General features: G+C 51.5%; 2 protein-coding genes across 4 annotated transcripts; one reads left to right on the top strand and one right to left on the bottom strand.

Annotated features, from left to right (window-relative positions):
* Positions 1-258: 258 nt before the first annotated feature.
* SERPINF1 (serpin family F member 1) lies at positions 259-7643 on the top strand. Of its 2 annotated transcripts, none has more exons than XM_019481189.2 (8): positions 259-373; positions 2939-3036; positions 3491-3692; positions 3772-3927; positions 4766-4969; positions 5908-6050; positions 6675-6885; positions 7258-7643. In XM_019481189.2, exons 2-8 carry the CDS (start codon positions 2947-2949, stop codon positions 7515-7517), a joined length of 1266 nt encoding a protein of 421 aa, XP_019336734.1. In that variant the 5' UTR covers positions 259-373; positions 2939-2946; the 3' UTR covers positions 7518-7643. The 2 variants fall into 2 exon arrangements, with proteins under 2 accessions (XP_019336734.1, XP_006260666.2); XM_006260604.4 differs by having other exon boundaries at positions 307-413.
* Positions 7644-8050: 407 nt separating this feature from the next.
* Positions 8051-14564, bottom strand: SMYD4 (SET and MYND domain containing 4). Of its 2 annotated transcripts, XM_059717515.1 has the most exons (11): positions 14393-14564; positions 14174-14318; positions 14011-14100; positions 12761-13925; positions 12009-12191; positions 11551-11720; positions 10394-10526; positions 9803-9919; positions 9417-9622; positions 9131-9254; positions 8364-8488 (listed from the first exon to the last, which is right to left on the bottom strand). In XM_059717515.1, exons 1-11 carry the CDS (start codon positions 14512-14514, stop codon positions 8466-8468), a joined length of 2478 nt encoding a protein of 825 aa, XP_059573498.1. In that variant the 5' UTR covers positions 14515-14564; the 3' UTR covers positions 8364-8465. The 2 variants fall into 2 exon arrangements, with proteins under 2 accessions (XP_019336731.2, XP_059573498.1); XM_019481186.2 differs by lacking the exon at positions 9417-9622 and having other exon boundaries at positions 8051-8488; positions 14393-14562.
* Positions 14565-14667: the final 103 nt, after the last annotated feature.

Raw genomic sequence — 14667 nt, forward strand, 5'->3', positions numbered from 1 at the left:
AAGCTATTTACAAAAAGGCTCACACCCCTTGCAAGATAGGGAAGGAAGACCTGAGGCACCAAGGGGGAAACAGCTTGCCCAAAGTCATTCAGGGAACTTATGCCAGAGCTGGGAGTAGCTGGTTCTCAGTCCAGAGCAAACAGGGGGCGTTTGCTTCAGAAGCTGGAGAAAGGGCAGGGTTAAAGCCAATAAAATCCAGTGACACAAGCGCAAAATCAAAAACAAGAGCAGACCACTTTAAGAGAGTCCTGGGAAGCTGTAACCTGAAGCTCGCTGAAGGCTGGGCTGGGGCAGTCTGCTGGGAGGCAGCGAAATAGCAGATGTGGCTGTTATAAACTGCACACTGCCCCACTTCTTTTTCTCTCTCACCAAGGTTGGTAACTTAGGACAGCACTGGCCCAGAGAAGCCCGAGGTAAGAAGCAATTGCCTGTAACCAGAAGCAAGGGGAGTATTCAGAAGGATGCGAAGGGCACAAGAACGGGGGGCGGAGGGTGGTGCCTCTCTTGCAGGGTCTGGGAAATGGGAGTGAGGGTCTGGGAAGTGACAAACTCTTGGAAGGAGGGACTCTTCACAGAGGGTCTGGGGCCAGCTGGCATCACAGGGCTCCTCTCAGAGGACTGGAGTGACAGAAGTCTGCTAGGGTCCTGAACAGTCTGAGATTCAACCATGGAGGGGCCAGAGTGTGGCACCACTTAGTGCCCATGCTGCGGCTGAGAAGATGTTTCCTGGCAGCAGAAACCAAATCTAGCAGAAAGCTGATCGAGATGAGGTGGCTGCAAGGTGCTGCAGAAGTCAGACTTGCAGGGTGGGGTGACTGGGGGGTCCCAGGCAGAGTAAGGGGGACCTGATGAGTAGGATGGTGCAGGACACCCCAAAGCGTGATCTGCTGGGAAGGCTGGTGACTGCTGGCACCAAAAACTGGAAGAATGAGACTGTTTTGCACCTGCAGGGATTCGGGAAAGGGATGATACTCAGCCTGAAAGCGTCTTCTCAGCTCGTTTCCCAGCAGTCCAAGTCCAACATCACACACTGCTTGCTCTTGCTCTTTCCCCTGCTTTTTAAAGCCAGCTATAGATTTTAAAGTCATGCTAGAACCCAGCCCACCCCACCCCAGCCCTGCTCCAATGAGGCCCTTTTCTATCTGCAGCTTTGTCTGTGCGCTTCAGAAACGTGTAAATAGAATCCAGATGTTCAGGCCCATTCAAGCTCAGAGGCCGTGTCTTTCTAAAGTAGAAATCATTTTCTTGGCAAAGTCTGAGAAATGTGAAGCTGGTGTCGATCTTGACAGAGCTGATAAAATCTGGAAATCCAATCTTCAATCTCAATCTCTCAAGAGAACAGCGTAGCTGGGAGCAGAGGGCATGTAGAGCCTTTTTCAAAGTAAGGCCATGGAAAACTCAACTCTCAGGACAAGCCCTGGCTAAATCTCTCGCTTTGGGCATAAATGAAGCATTGGGGAATCTACCTGGGGCAGCCACCCTCCAGCACACCTCTCTCCCCACTTGAATCACATGGGCAGGCCTCCTGCAAGATCCCCATGGTAGGATTACTTTAGTGTAGATGCAGCATGTGGGGTTCCCTCCTATCTCGGCTCCAGCACATCATCTTTCCCTCACTTGGAAAACCTCACAGTAATAAGCAGTTCCTGCATCACATCATGGTATAGCTGCACTTGATGCCAATCTTCTGCACTAGAAAGACACTCTGAATGCCAGTCTGCTGGACAGAGGAGGATGGCAAGGTGGGTAGGCCTATGGATACAGACACCTATCATCTGTGAATCAGACCATGGGGCCAGCTTGGAGTTTACTCTGCACTGGTGGGAGCAGGGTTGAGTCCTCATGTCTCTCTCAAGGAGAACTGCTATCATGGTGAGATGGATCTTGGGATGCAGAGGGTTGGAGGAGCTGCCTCACTCTTGGAGGGAAGTCCTCTGCCTGAACAGGCTGTTTTGAAGTCATGGTTGTGGTGGCCATGTGGCTTTAAGAGTGCGCATTTCTACCAACAGCCATATTTGCTTTATAGCTACACTTAATTTGAAACATATGTGCAGGCTCCTACTTTACTGGCTGCCTTGGATCACAGAGCTTAGTTAAATATAAACTCCCTTCCTTTAATTTCTGGGATTTTATATAAACCACGGTGCCTGTTCAGAAGGGCAGAACAGCTCTGCAGTAATGCCCATTTGCCTAGGGTGAAAGTCTGCCCTTTGAACCAGACAGTAGTGTACAGAGCCTGCCTGGAATTACAGAGAAAAGGTTAAATCAGATTTCTGCAGAACAACAGGACTGTCAGCTCTGGGGAGCTTACTTTCCATGAGGAATCTTGAGCAAACCCTGTCTTTTCTCTGCTTTGCCCCAAACACTATATTGCAGAGTTAGCGAGGAGTCAATGAGATTCTCTCCAAGGTCCTCCAATGCTGGTACTTGATGTAAGCTGCATAGGCAGGCTCTGCCATCATCTAAACATACACCTAAGTGGAGAGGAAGCAGGGAACTGAACTAAGGAATCTCTTCTCCATCCTGAAGCTGTTTGCTGGTTTCTGGAAGTACTGAAGGACTGCATTTGTAACATACACAGTGAATTCCTGGATACACATCTGACTTGGTGCCCAGCAGGACCTTGGAGTTTGGTATCCAAGTCCATGTGGTTTGGATAATAAACATGTATAAGCTTGCTTTATGCACATGTGCACCCTAATTCCAGTCTACAACCATGTGCACTGGGCTCAGGAGAGGCTCAAAGCAGGTGTGGGTGACCTAGCTGAAGAAGCCAAAGGGTGAGGGTCTTTGGCTACACAGGAAAAGAAAACCCAGCTAACCAGGTGAATGCTTCAGCATAAGCCTTACTAGGCACAGCAGAGAGTGGTGACAGAGCTGGGTGGGGCAATTAGGCAGAATGAGTGGTGCTGAAGTGCGTGTTGTGCTCTCCTTCTAGGTTCTAGCATGCAGACTCCACTGGTTTTCCTGCTCCTGCTCCTGCTCCTGGGCCTCTTGGCCTCCCCTGGCAGCTCCCAGAACTCAGCCAACGAGCAGGTGAGTGGATCACACAATAGCATAAAGCTACAGGAGACACTGGGAGCATGCAAGTTTCCAAATTAAAACTCTTAATAGGAACATTAAGCACCAGCCTCTAGCTCTGCCAGGTGCAACCTTGCACTATATTTAGCAGTAAAGTGGGACAAGAATTCCTGCTCTGCCTAGGACAAAGACACAGTGGAATCTCCTGCAGTTAACAAAAGGGGGAGGGAGAAGAGGGATGGACACGATTGTTGTTGGGTTTATTCCAAGCTCTGCCTAAAACTTACTGTGACATCCCCAAAGCCAAGTGCCCCCATCACCTGTCATCAGTCAGATGAGGCCAATACTGCCCTAGCTGACAGAAGAACATCCACAGAGAACTTCAAGGGCAAACCAGCCCTTTGACTATCATCCCTTCTCCTGCCCTGTTGAGCTGCAACTCTAAACAAAGGCTTCTTGCCTCTGCCAGGACTCAGCGACTCCTGATGGGGGCAACGCAGGGGAAGCTGAAGAGGAAGATCCCTTCTACAAAACCCCAGTGAACAAACTGGCAGCTGCAGTCTCCAACTTTGGTTATGACCTGTATCGCCAGCAATCTGGCAGAACTGCTACTGCCAATGTGCTGCTGTCCCCATTCAGCGTGGCTACAGCACTTTCTGGTCTCTCCCTCGGTAAGTCCCTGGTCCCGCTCCTCCTTTTACATGCTGTTCAACTGGAGGGGCCTCATGCTGTTTTGCCTGTGGTCGGTAGGTGCTGGGCAGCGGACAGAGGACCTGATTTCTCGCACTCTCTACTACGACCTGCTTAACAAGGCTGAAGTCCACAACACCTACAAGGAACTGCTGACAAGCATCTCTGCTCCAGAGAAGGGCTTCAGAAGCGTCTTCCGCATTATCCTGGAGAGAAGTAAAATCCCCTCTTCACCTTTCTGTAAATTTGCCTGCCAGATTTAACCTTGTCTGTCTCTCTAAGCAACAGGCAGATGAACAGTGTCAAGGTAATGTTAGCAAGCGCTGATGACACTGGCTATGCCATGGAGCTGAGCACGATACCGACAGTTGCTTCTGGCCAGTAATCACTGCACTGTACCTTTGAACGGCAGGACTCCCTAGATCTGTTTTTGGAAAGCATGCATTATCACCAGGGTATCTGGGAGATGCAGACCAAAGACCCTGGGAAGAACTTGCTGTGCCAATTCTACTGGGTTGCTGCAGCTCACGGCAGATGATCCTACCTCTCCCAAGAACTGTTTTTGCTCAGACAATGCAATTATACCCCTTGTTTTAGGCTAATGGTCCTCTTGACTGAGGACTGGTCAGTCACATAGGAGTTATGCAGACAGCTGAAATGCCATTTTGAAGTTTGCACTAACCCCTCTGCCCCCAATTAGTTTGGCAGTTCCAAGGATCTGAGCTTCTTAGTACACTTAAGTCTGTGGGGAGGGCTAAAGATAGATACTGCTGCGTGGTAGGCTTTCTGTTCCTATCCCACATCTTTACTTGTTAGTTGAGGGCTTTGCCACACTGCACCACAGGACATGGCTGAAAGGAGTGGATCTCTCTCATGCAGCCTCAGTCCAGCTCTGTAAATGCTTGTACATTTGTGGCAAAGAAGCACACAGACCAGGGCTCACAGATCTGCAGTTATTTTGGGAGAGACCTTAGGTTGCTTGCTGCACCCTATAGCCAATAAGCTATTCTCCGACAGAGGAAGGAGCTGCTGTAATAATTATTCTGGCCCTCAGAGCTACGCATGAAGGTTGGGTTCCCAAGCCAGCTGGAGAAGGCCTACAGAATACGACTCAAGATCCTGACTGGCAACTCCCAGACAGACCTCCAAGAGCTCAACAACTGGGTAAGGCAGCAGACCAAAGGGAAGATTTTAAGGTTCCTGAAGGACATGCCCACAGACGTCAGCATCTTCCTTGCTGGAGCAGCTTATTTCAAAGGCAAGATCTTACTGCATGGCATTAAAGGGTCTCTTTAGTGCATGCCAGTAGAGGGAAGGGTCTCATGCTGGACAGCACACCAAATAGCCAGAAAGACAGAGCAACAGAAAATGTCTCAGAACACAGGTCCACAAAGCAGAAGGGACACATGCTGGATGAACACAGGAGGAGATATTTCAGGGAAGGCATTCCTGTTCTCAGGAAACAGTCTGACCCACTTACAAGGGACCAGAAAAGGAGGAAAATGAAAGCTTGTCAGCAAAGCTGCTGCAGATTGAGAGAGGTAGTTAGCTGTGTAGGTCTGAAGTCAAGCAAAAGGTAGGGTAGGATTTGCACCCTGTAGACTAACTAAATCAAACTTCTCGCCTAAAGAAAGCTTAGACAGGGAGGTGACAGCTGTGAAAATTTTGCCTGGCATGGTACAGATAAGGAATCAGATTTGTAGCTCACAAAATCAGAGTCCAGAGGCCTAGTCCAGTTCAGAGCTGAACTGAGCGACTCCCCAGGAGGGCAGTCCTTGTTCCAACTTACAGTCCAAGACAACAAGCAACACATGAAGGGTGTGGAGAGACACTCTCCCTATGCATGAATAATTGATACTACTTAAAATAGTTTTGTAATTACATAAGTCAAACATCTGCTCACCCCAGCTGCCCCTCCACCCATGTTGGCTGACTTCTTGCTTTCAATCTGGCCAAAGCTCAGATGGAAGGGAAGGGAAGGGAAGGGAAGAAGGGGCCGCAACAAGCCAAAGCTGAGAGCCTGTGACTGGAACTGGCTGTTGATAGCCTCCATCATGCTCCAGTTTCTAAGGCAGAGCCTTGAAAGCAGGAGTCCTTTAATGCACGAAACTGAACCATTCCTATTAGCTGCATATGCAATAGGCCCCCATTCATTTACTTTATTTCCAAACTTCTCCGGCTTGTTTTTAAAACTAGGGCACTGGGCAACTAAATTTGACCCCAGGAAGACTACCCTGCAGGACTTCTACCTGGAAGAAGACAGAATCGTGACGGTGCCCATGATGTCAGACCCCAATGCCATACTGCGATATGGCTTCGACTCAGAACTCAACTGCAAGGTCAGACAAAGAGTGAAAGCAGCTCCAGTGCTAATGTAGGTAGAAGGTCTAAGGAAAGCTCCATCTTCCCTCAATGCCCAGCCCCTTCTAGACAGTCAGAGCTGTCCCTCCCACCAGACTCTCCGTAACTGCTATGCTCGTGACCCTGGTTTTAAAGTAGAGCAAGCAGCCTTGCATTTGCTCAGAGAGCTCCCCATCTGCAGTGACCACGTGACAAGCAGCTCAGCTGTACACAGACTACATAAGGAGGGCAGGGCAGGGCTGGCTTTTCTCAAGGCTTCTGGACTTAGCACTGCTTCTACAAAGTGGAAAATCATCCGCTGTGCTCATGCTATGCCATGCATGGTACTCAAGAAAAGGGCTTCCAGCAGACAGTCTCTCACTTACTATGGAATAGCACTGTCCCCTTTCAGGGCACGCAGACAGAGATTTAGGGTGGAGGCAAAAGCTTGAACTGCACAGCATGTGGTAGACCCTATTATGCAACAGGTACGCAGGGCAGGAGGCAGATGTGTGTGGAGCAGCTGGGCAGTCAGGTAAGGTACAGAGCTTGCAGCTGGCACTGGGGAAGTTCTGCTGCCAAACACAGACATAACTCCTGGCCTTTTATAACTGCCTTTCCAGATTGCTCAGCTGCCACTGACGGGGGGTGTCAGTGCCATGTTCTTCCTGCCACTGAAGGTAACCCAGAACCTCACCCTGATTGAGGAAAGCCTCTCGTCTGAATTTGTCCATGACATAGACAAGGAGCTGAAGACCGTTCATGCTGTGCTAAGTGTGCCCAAGCTGAAGCTGAGCTTTGAGGAATCGCTGGGAAGCACGCTGCAGGAAATGAGTGCGTACACATTGCCCTCTGCAGGCAACTGGGGCTCAGAGCAGTGGGCAGCTCTGCTCCTGCTCACTGGGAACAAGGAGCAACTGGTTACCAGTTAGGCCTGTTGCTGTGCACATAGACTGCACCAGCACTTGAGCTCCTGCATGCATGGAGCCTCCCCTTCCCAATAGTTCCTTCCCTCTTCTACCTTTCTACAACTTCTTGAATAAATGCACGGGGCTCTTGCCTCTCAGCTAGGCAAGGACCATTTCCCTTTCCCTTTCCCTCCAAAAGCTCCACCTGGGGCCTATCTTCCCCTTACTGAAGCACTGTACCTCCTCTTCCGCAAAGTGCAGTCTTCCAGCTAATGGACTCTTCTCTCCTTCCTTACAGGGCTGCAGCAGCTCTTTATATCACCTGACTTTAGCAAGATGTCTGCTAAACCCATTAAGCTCTCTCACGTACACCACAAGACGGTTCTGGAACTGAGTGAAGATGGTGCAAATTCCACGCCAAACCCTGGAGTGAATGCTGCTCGCCTGACCTTCCCCCTTGACTACCATCTGAACAGACCCTTCCTACTTGTGCTGCGAGATGACGCCACAGGAACCCTATTCTTTATTGGCAAAATCCTGGACCCCCGGAACATTTAGCTCCCCTGACAGTAGCCTGCAAGGAAGGTGGTAAATAGAAAAAAAGCTGGCTCCTCACTCATGGGCAGGGGCCAAACTTGCAAATTGAATGCCTACATGCTGCAATAAAAGAGCTTCTGGCATTGATTCAAGAGCGCCAGTCTTTCCTTGAAGGGCAAGCTTGATCTTGTTTGCACTGGGCCCCTCCATAGCCATGGTCCCCGGAGTGTTACGTAAATGTGTGTCCTGTACTTTGAGCTGTGGTGCAGCACATACTGGATTCCCCCTGCATCATCTTATAGCATAACCCCAGTCCTTGTACTTAGTTCCTCCAGCACCATGTCTCCCCCTCCCCCAGGTAAGCCCCACTGTTTTGACCCCAATTCTTGTGGCATTTAAGGTGGCATTTCCCAAAACGCTGCCTTCCTCATTTCAGCCTACAGTGAATCACGTTTCTGGGAATGAACGTGCTGAGCAGCAGGTGGTGTTGCTGTGGTTGAAAACACGTAATAGGGCATGTTGGCAGGGGATAACATTCAACCCACAGGGAAGAATCAACTTCAGGAAGTTGTATAATGAGATCTCAAGTGTTTGCCTCAAGAGAACATTAGGAAATTATACAGCAGCATCCAAGACATCCCAAGAATGCCGCATGGAGACCCTTTCCCATTTCAGCACTGTTCAACTTCATTCACTCTGGCTCTCACTTGAGGGCACTTCAGCATTCATCCAGCCTGTAGCCAGGCTCCATGTCCCCAGGTGGTGCTGCTTGGCTGCCTTACCACATGGAACTCAGCTCCCTGGTGAGAGCTCAGTAATGCAGCTCCCCTCATTATGGATTTTCAGTCCTGGGAAGGAGGTTTCTGGGCAGCTCCAGCAAACAGGCTTTCATCTGTTTCAGTTCCTGGACCTGGGCACTCCCAGAACCACAGTGCACAGATAAAACTTCCTCTGCTCTTTGAATTGTTCTCAGAGCTTCTGACACTGCAAACCTGAATTTGGAGAAGGAAGGAGAGCATGATACACTCAATTAAAACACTCACTCAGTCTCCTTCACCATTCCCCCCACCTCATCCTTAGGTCAGTCCAGATCAAAGACTTCTTCATGCTCTCTCTAGGACAAGCAACTAACTTGCCGGCTTGCAGGGGAAGGACCCAGTCTTACCCTTTCAAAGTCAGGTAAGTGACCTGTGCTCAGCTAGGGTGGGAGACTGTCCAGTCAGGTCTACTGTTGGGAGGGGCTCTGCCAGGAAAATAAAGGGAATGCTGCCTGGGTAATGGAGGATGATAAGATGGAAAGAAACTGTAGTGCTATCACTTTAAAAGGTGTCAGTTGCAACAGCGAAGGGAACAAAAGAAGCCTGAAGGGAGCCAAAAACTACGTCTGGTGGTGATGGACCCCAGCAGCCCACTAAAGGAGGCTTGCATTTGATTGAGTCAGGGACAACTGTTCCTCCTCTGCCAGACTCTTGGAGTCCTGGAAGGCAGCCTGCAACTGAGCCAAGGACTACAAGGACTACATGACCCATCACCGTTTCAGATACGCATGGCAAGGACTGCATGACCCATCACCATTTCAGAAACATAAGGCACGTGAACTAGCGCAAGGAACAGATGGGAAACTGGGCTCTCACCCATTGAAAAGGATCTGTGCCAGCTTAAAGAGCTCGTGACCCATTTCCACACTGGATGAACCATGACATGCTTCCACAACCCGAATACTGCTCTGTAGGTGTCTGGCTGCTTCCTGCCACTTCCCTGTCAGGAAAAAAAGGATCACTGTAAGTCCCTTTCTATTGCCCCTGCCAAAGACACAAAAGGACTTTACAAACCTTTAGCAGCTAGGCCTCATAGGATCATGATGTCCCCCTTCCCTCCACCTCCCAGGGAACATAAAAAGTTCTGTTTACTAGGTCAGACCATAGGTCCATCTTTCCCAGTCTCTGGTGTCACACAGTGGCAGAGTTGATACTGAAAGGGAGAGTGAACAGGGTATAGCCAGGGTTTTTCCAGTGTTCCTCTCCCACTTGCAGCCTCCAACATGTAAAGAAGGTCTTCCTTGTACAGGAGGGGGAAACAGAGGTGCTCAAAGTCACAGAGCCAGTCTCCAGCTGCTGGAAATTGAACTGTCAAGATTTGCAAAATACAGTAAGAGTAAAAGACAGAAGGAAAGAAAGGTAAATAGACTAATCAGGGAACTGTCCCCTCATCATATCAAAATTCACAGGCCGCCCAAGCACATGCGAGTTCATGTGCACTCACACACACAACCCTGCACAAGAGCGTAGATGAGAAGGGCACTGTACCAAGGCTGGCATAACCCCGAGCCAGATGATCCTCAATCTCTCCCATCAGCATATGCTTCGGGGACAGGAAGCGCTTGGCATCCATCAGGCACATCAGCAGCAGCTCTACAGCTTCCTCTGTAAATTCAATGTATACAAGCACTTTAACGAGAGGTACAAATCCATCCTAGCTATGAGCTAGCACCTAGCCACACACTCCCCCTCACACCTCCAGGCCTTGAGAAATTAGTCCTGGACTTTATACGCTGGGCTTACAGAATTAGGTAAGAGTTCTGTTTCAGTCCACATGGAGCCCTTTTATCCTAATGCAAGGTCACCAGGGCCAGGACCCAGAAAGGAAAACAGGGTCTGGGATCCTGAGCTTTAAACATTTCCTCAAGCTCTCTTGCTGTACCAGATGGGTCATTTAGCCTACCACAGATCAGACTGTTCAGTCTAGCACTTGTGCAGCCTCTACCCCACCCATGGGCTCTGGCTTCCTACCAGGAATACCCAACTGTGCAGGCAACACTGCCATCTGATGGCTGGGACCCATACTCCGGACCCTGGTCATCTCATGATGAGCACAAAGGCAGATGGGCCCACTCCTACCGAGCTTGTCGTCTTTGAGCAGTTCCAGTGCTCTCCTGACTCGCCCCTGAAGGTCCTGCAACCGCCCCGAAAGATGATCCCTGCTGACAGCAAGTGCACAGGCTCCACTGGAACACTGGAGCAGGTCTTCCCCCTGTGGAAGTCAGTCAGTCAGTCACTTCTGCACACACACAGAGGATAAGCAGAATTTGCTCAGCTGCATAAGCACTATAGTCAGCAATGATCTGTTGCCTACTGCTTGCATTGTAACAAGTGTTAGGTACATATATGAACCACTTAGTAGATCTAAAAAGGCTTTGAAAAAAAGGCTTTTAGAAGCTTTGAAATGGATGGCATACTTGCCATCCAAGGGCTTAGAACAGCAATCCTGAAACTTAGAAGTCTCAACAACGAGGGGAGCCAGTGAAGGGAACAAAAGTTTCATGGCAGCTAATACCGGATCACTACCAGCACTCAGTACTTCAACAGCACTGTTTACATTATATTGTGCTAAGTGTATCCGCAGGGTAAGCACATAGCCTTTTCCAGTCTGGCGGCTGTGCACTGAAAGTGGAATATGCTGCAATTTTAAGTTTTCTACCTCTGCACCCCTGAATTGCTTTACAAGGCCATTGCACTGCTTCCCAGCTGCACATTAAAACAAAAGCACCTGTCCCTTTGCAAGTGTCACATTCCCCAGACAACAGAAAGGAAGCTGTAGGCACAGCGCCACCAAAGCTTCCAGACTGAGTCAATGTTGATCAAGGCAAAGTGAGGTGTTAGACACCCACCTAATCGCCGGATAATACAACCCTGCAGTGCTAATTCCTGCCTGACTCAACAGCTCCACCTTATTCTTCAGGTCACCTTTCCACAGGATATGCTATGCCTAATTTAGACAGTCTCTGTGTGAATACCCTCTTCTTAGTTCTAGACCCTGGGAACATCTCAAGGATCAAGGATCTTGGCAAACATGCCCCGAGGAAATTCTGGAAGAGTCCAAGCCAGAATCTTTCAGAGGGGTTTCTTTGAGAACAATGAGAACCTCCTTAATTCTGCAGCACTACAGGTCATAGAAGCATGAGTGCTAGACTCAGACTCATACTTTCCACTGTTATTTTGCAGTCAGGATCTACCAAACTTAAGAGTTGCATAAGTTTTGATTCTTGAACAGTTACCTGCATTGAAGCTTGGCAGTGGGGACAGCAGAATGTGTCTGTTGTGGATGGTATGCAGGTGATATCAGACCCTAACTCCTCTCGGCAGGCCTGGCATTGACACACAAAGAAATACTGAGAAAGAAGTCGCTGCCGTCTCTCAGCAGCCCCCATTCTGCATCTGTGAGGCCCTGCAGAAGAAAATAAAAGTAGAGTGCATTACGTAAACCATGAAGCTAGGTACCTGACTACCAGCTAAAACCACCCCCACCTTTGTCAAAATATGAAAGAAATAAAATACTGACCATAACGGGGGGAAGGAGGGAAAGAGGGGGATGCGTGTGCTCACACGTGTGAGCGTGTATAAATATTGTTTAGAATTGGGATCTTGGAAGGAAGTCATAGTTGAAAGGTGACTCATGTACCCTACACGTATTATTCTGGGAAAGTAGTACAGAAAAAGTGAGACTATAACATACCATAGCAATGGAAAATCTCTTGCCCTTTTGGAATTGGCTGCGAAGCTCTGACTGTGACAGCTGTCCCACTGAACATCACACTAGTGGTGGGGTTGCAGGAATGGTTAAGGAGGCTGAGCACAGGAAAGAAGGCTGTGGCCAGACGTACTTGCTCCCTGTTTACTACAGTGCCATCTCCACACCCTAGACACACAAACACAAAGGGGGCAAACAGATCAGGGAGTGCAACAAAAGTAAATCTACAGTGCTTTTATGCCAGTTACTATGCTTAGTCTTAAAGAGTCGATAGTAAAGAAGACATTTCATCACCTTAATATAACAAAAAACTGTTCAACTAAATTTGGCAGTTCCTGCCCTCACAGTCCAACAATGCAGCATTTATCTTCAATAGTCAGCTCCCTATTTAAATTCAAAGACGAATCAGAGATTTCCTAAACTTCATCCTTCTGGACACAGCTGTAAACATCTTGTTTTCGTTGCTACTGGCCATGTATTAAGACATGCATTTATTTATTTTTAAAGAAGCATATGCTTAGCCTCCACATCCAGGCGAGAAGCAGGTCTCCAAGCCCTACATCGTGCAAGGCCTAGAGATGTGAAACAGACCTTTCCCTGTGAAAGTGACCGCAGGGCTTTAAGGAAATGGGACACTTAGCCACGGGTAATGGGAACTCTTTAAAGGACCTGCATTCCTCCCACAGGACAGTCAAACAACGACAGGAGGGGAGAAGAGCCGAAGGCTTCTCACCAACCTGACTCCTGGATTCCAGTCACGGCTTGTGCATTACACTGCAGCTGTAACATATGCCTCAGCATTGCCTCTCCCAGAACCTCCAGCTCAGCGGACACCGTCTCACACGCTTCCCCCTTGCGCTGGCTCTCAGGTGAGCCCTGCCTGAGGAAGGTGGCCTCCAGACCGGCTTCTTGCAGTCGCTTGCACAGCGCTACCACGCTCAGGCAGCAAAGAAATTTGTGTTCAGGGCTGTGCTTTTCAGCATGTGGCAGAAGATGGAAGACAGCTTGGTAAGAAGTCTGGTACTGCCCACGGCCATCACACCCAGGAATCGGGGACTCCCCTTTCTCACACGGTCCCTCGCGACCAGATCTGGAGTTCGGCGTCTCATCAGCATATTTCCTGCCCGTCTCGGCACCGTGAAACTCCTGGTCGTTTCCATAAGCCTGCTTCACCAGCCTGCTAACCTCTGCAAACCCAGCCACCAGAACCGTCCTTAGGGCAACGTGGCAGAAGACCCCCAGCGTGAGCAGCAGCGCCCCCAGGGCACACTCTGTCCGGTGGTAGCGCTCCCATGCCAGCCGCGCACACTCCTGGCTGCAGTACTTCGCGTAGCTACAGCCTCTGCAGGGCACGGAGGCCAAGAGCGGCTTTAAGCAGCGGTGACAGTAAAGGTCCTCGTTAGCGATACTGGTATCCCACGTGGTTTCAACACCGTCCGGCAGCAGCAGTCGCTCCCCCGGGTTGAGCACGCTTACAAAGGCCTCCTCGCTCAACAGGCTCTCTCCCGGCAGGATACCCCGGGCAGCCACCAAGTGACGCCCCCGGGAAGCGTCGAAGCTCAAGCTCACGGAGGAAGACGCACCCGGGAGGTCGCTATTCTCTTCCAGGGGCTCCCGGCCTTCCCGAGCCTCGTCGAGCGCCGCGGACACCGGCGCCGGGTCGCCCTCCCGTTCGCGGGCTTGCGCTCGGAGCTGCTCGATCTGGCTCAGCAGGGCGCGGCGCGCACCGCCCGTCAGACCCGCGTCCCCGGCGACCCGACTCTCCGCCACGCTGAGGGCCTGCGCCGCGTCCCGCGACCGCCCCAGCAGCAGCAGGCACTCCGCTTTGCGGAGCAGGACCTTGGGTTGCAGCCCGGCGGGGTAGCCCTGGCCCAGAGCTCTCTCGATGTCTTCCAAGCACGCCTGCGGTAGAAAAAAAGGCCTTTACGGGGGGGGGGAAAAAACACGCAACCATCCGCCCCACCCGCGCACCCGGCCGCGGGCTCACCTGTGGGTGCTGCAGACGGAAGAGCGCGGCCGAGCGGTTGGCGAAGCACAGGGGCAGCTCGGGGCCGCCGGGCGCCGCGTGCGACACGGCCTGCGGGCAGCGGGACGGCGGTCAGGGCCGGGCCGGGCCGGGAGGGGGGGAGGGAAAGGGCGGCGCGGCCTACCTTGGAGTAGAGCGCGGCGGCGGCCGCGAAGTCGCCCCGGCGGAAGCGCGCGTTGCCGGCCTGGCGGTAGAAGCAGGCGGCCGCCGCCTCCTTGCCCGCGCCCCGCCGCCCGCACAGCGCCCGCAGCAGCGCCTCGTCCTCGGGCCTGCGGGACAGCGCGTCAGGGGACGGGGAGAGGGAGGGCCGCGCCGCCGCCCCCAGCCCCGGCCCGCCGCCCACCTCAGCAGTCGCCAGCAGCACCGCAGCGGGGCCGCGCCCGACAGCTGAGCCCGCAACGCGGGCCCCAGCGTCTCCCAGCGCCGCGCCGCATGCACCCGCCACGGCTCCGCGGGCAGCGCCATGTCCCCTCAGCGGCCGCCTGCCCGCGGACCGGTACTTCCGGCGTACAGCACCAGCACTTCCGGCACTCGCCGCACCGCGGCTAATAGAGGGCGGCACTTCCGCTGTACGGCACTAGCACTTCCGGCATCCGTCGCACCCCGGCTAATAGCGGC

The sequence above is a fragment of the Alligator mississippiensis genome, chromosome 14 (genome assembly GCF_030867095.1).
Source record: "Alligator mississippiensis isolate rAllMis1 chromosome 14, rAllMis1, whole genome shotgun sequence".
Taxonomy (NCBI): domain Eukaryota; kingdom Metazoa; phylum Chordata; order Crocodylia; family Alligatoridae; genus Alligator; species Alligator mississippiensis.

Excerpts from the sequence above, each read along its gene's own strand:
- SERPINF1 (XM_019481189.2), top strand. The coding sequence starts at position 2,947 with ATGCAGACTCCACTGGTTTTCCTGCTCCTGCTCCTGCTCCTGGGCCTC. Across the intron at positions 3,928-4,765 it reads CCGCATTATCCTGGAGAGAA|AGCTACGCATGAAGGTTGGG; the intron begins GTAAAATCCCCT and ends TCTGGCCCTCAG. Across the intron at positions 6,886-7,257 it reads AAGCACGCTGCAGGAAATGA|GGCTGCAGCAGCTCTTTATA; the intron begins GTGCGTACACAT and ends CCTTCCTTACAG.
- SMYD4 (XM_059717515.1), bottom strand. The coding sequence starts at position 14,514 with ATGGCGCTGCCCGCGGAGCCGTGGCGGGTGCATGCGGCGCGGCGCTGG. Across the intron at positions 14,101-14,173 it reads CCGCCGCGCTCTACTCCAAG|GCCGTGTCGCACGCGGCGCC; the intron begins GTAGGCCGCGCC and ends CGCTGCCCGCAG. Across the intron at positions 13,926-14,010 it reads TCCGTCTGCAGCACCCACAG|GCGTGCTTGGAAGACATCGA; the intron begins GTGAGCCCGCGG and ends TTTCTACCGCAG.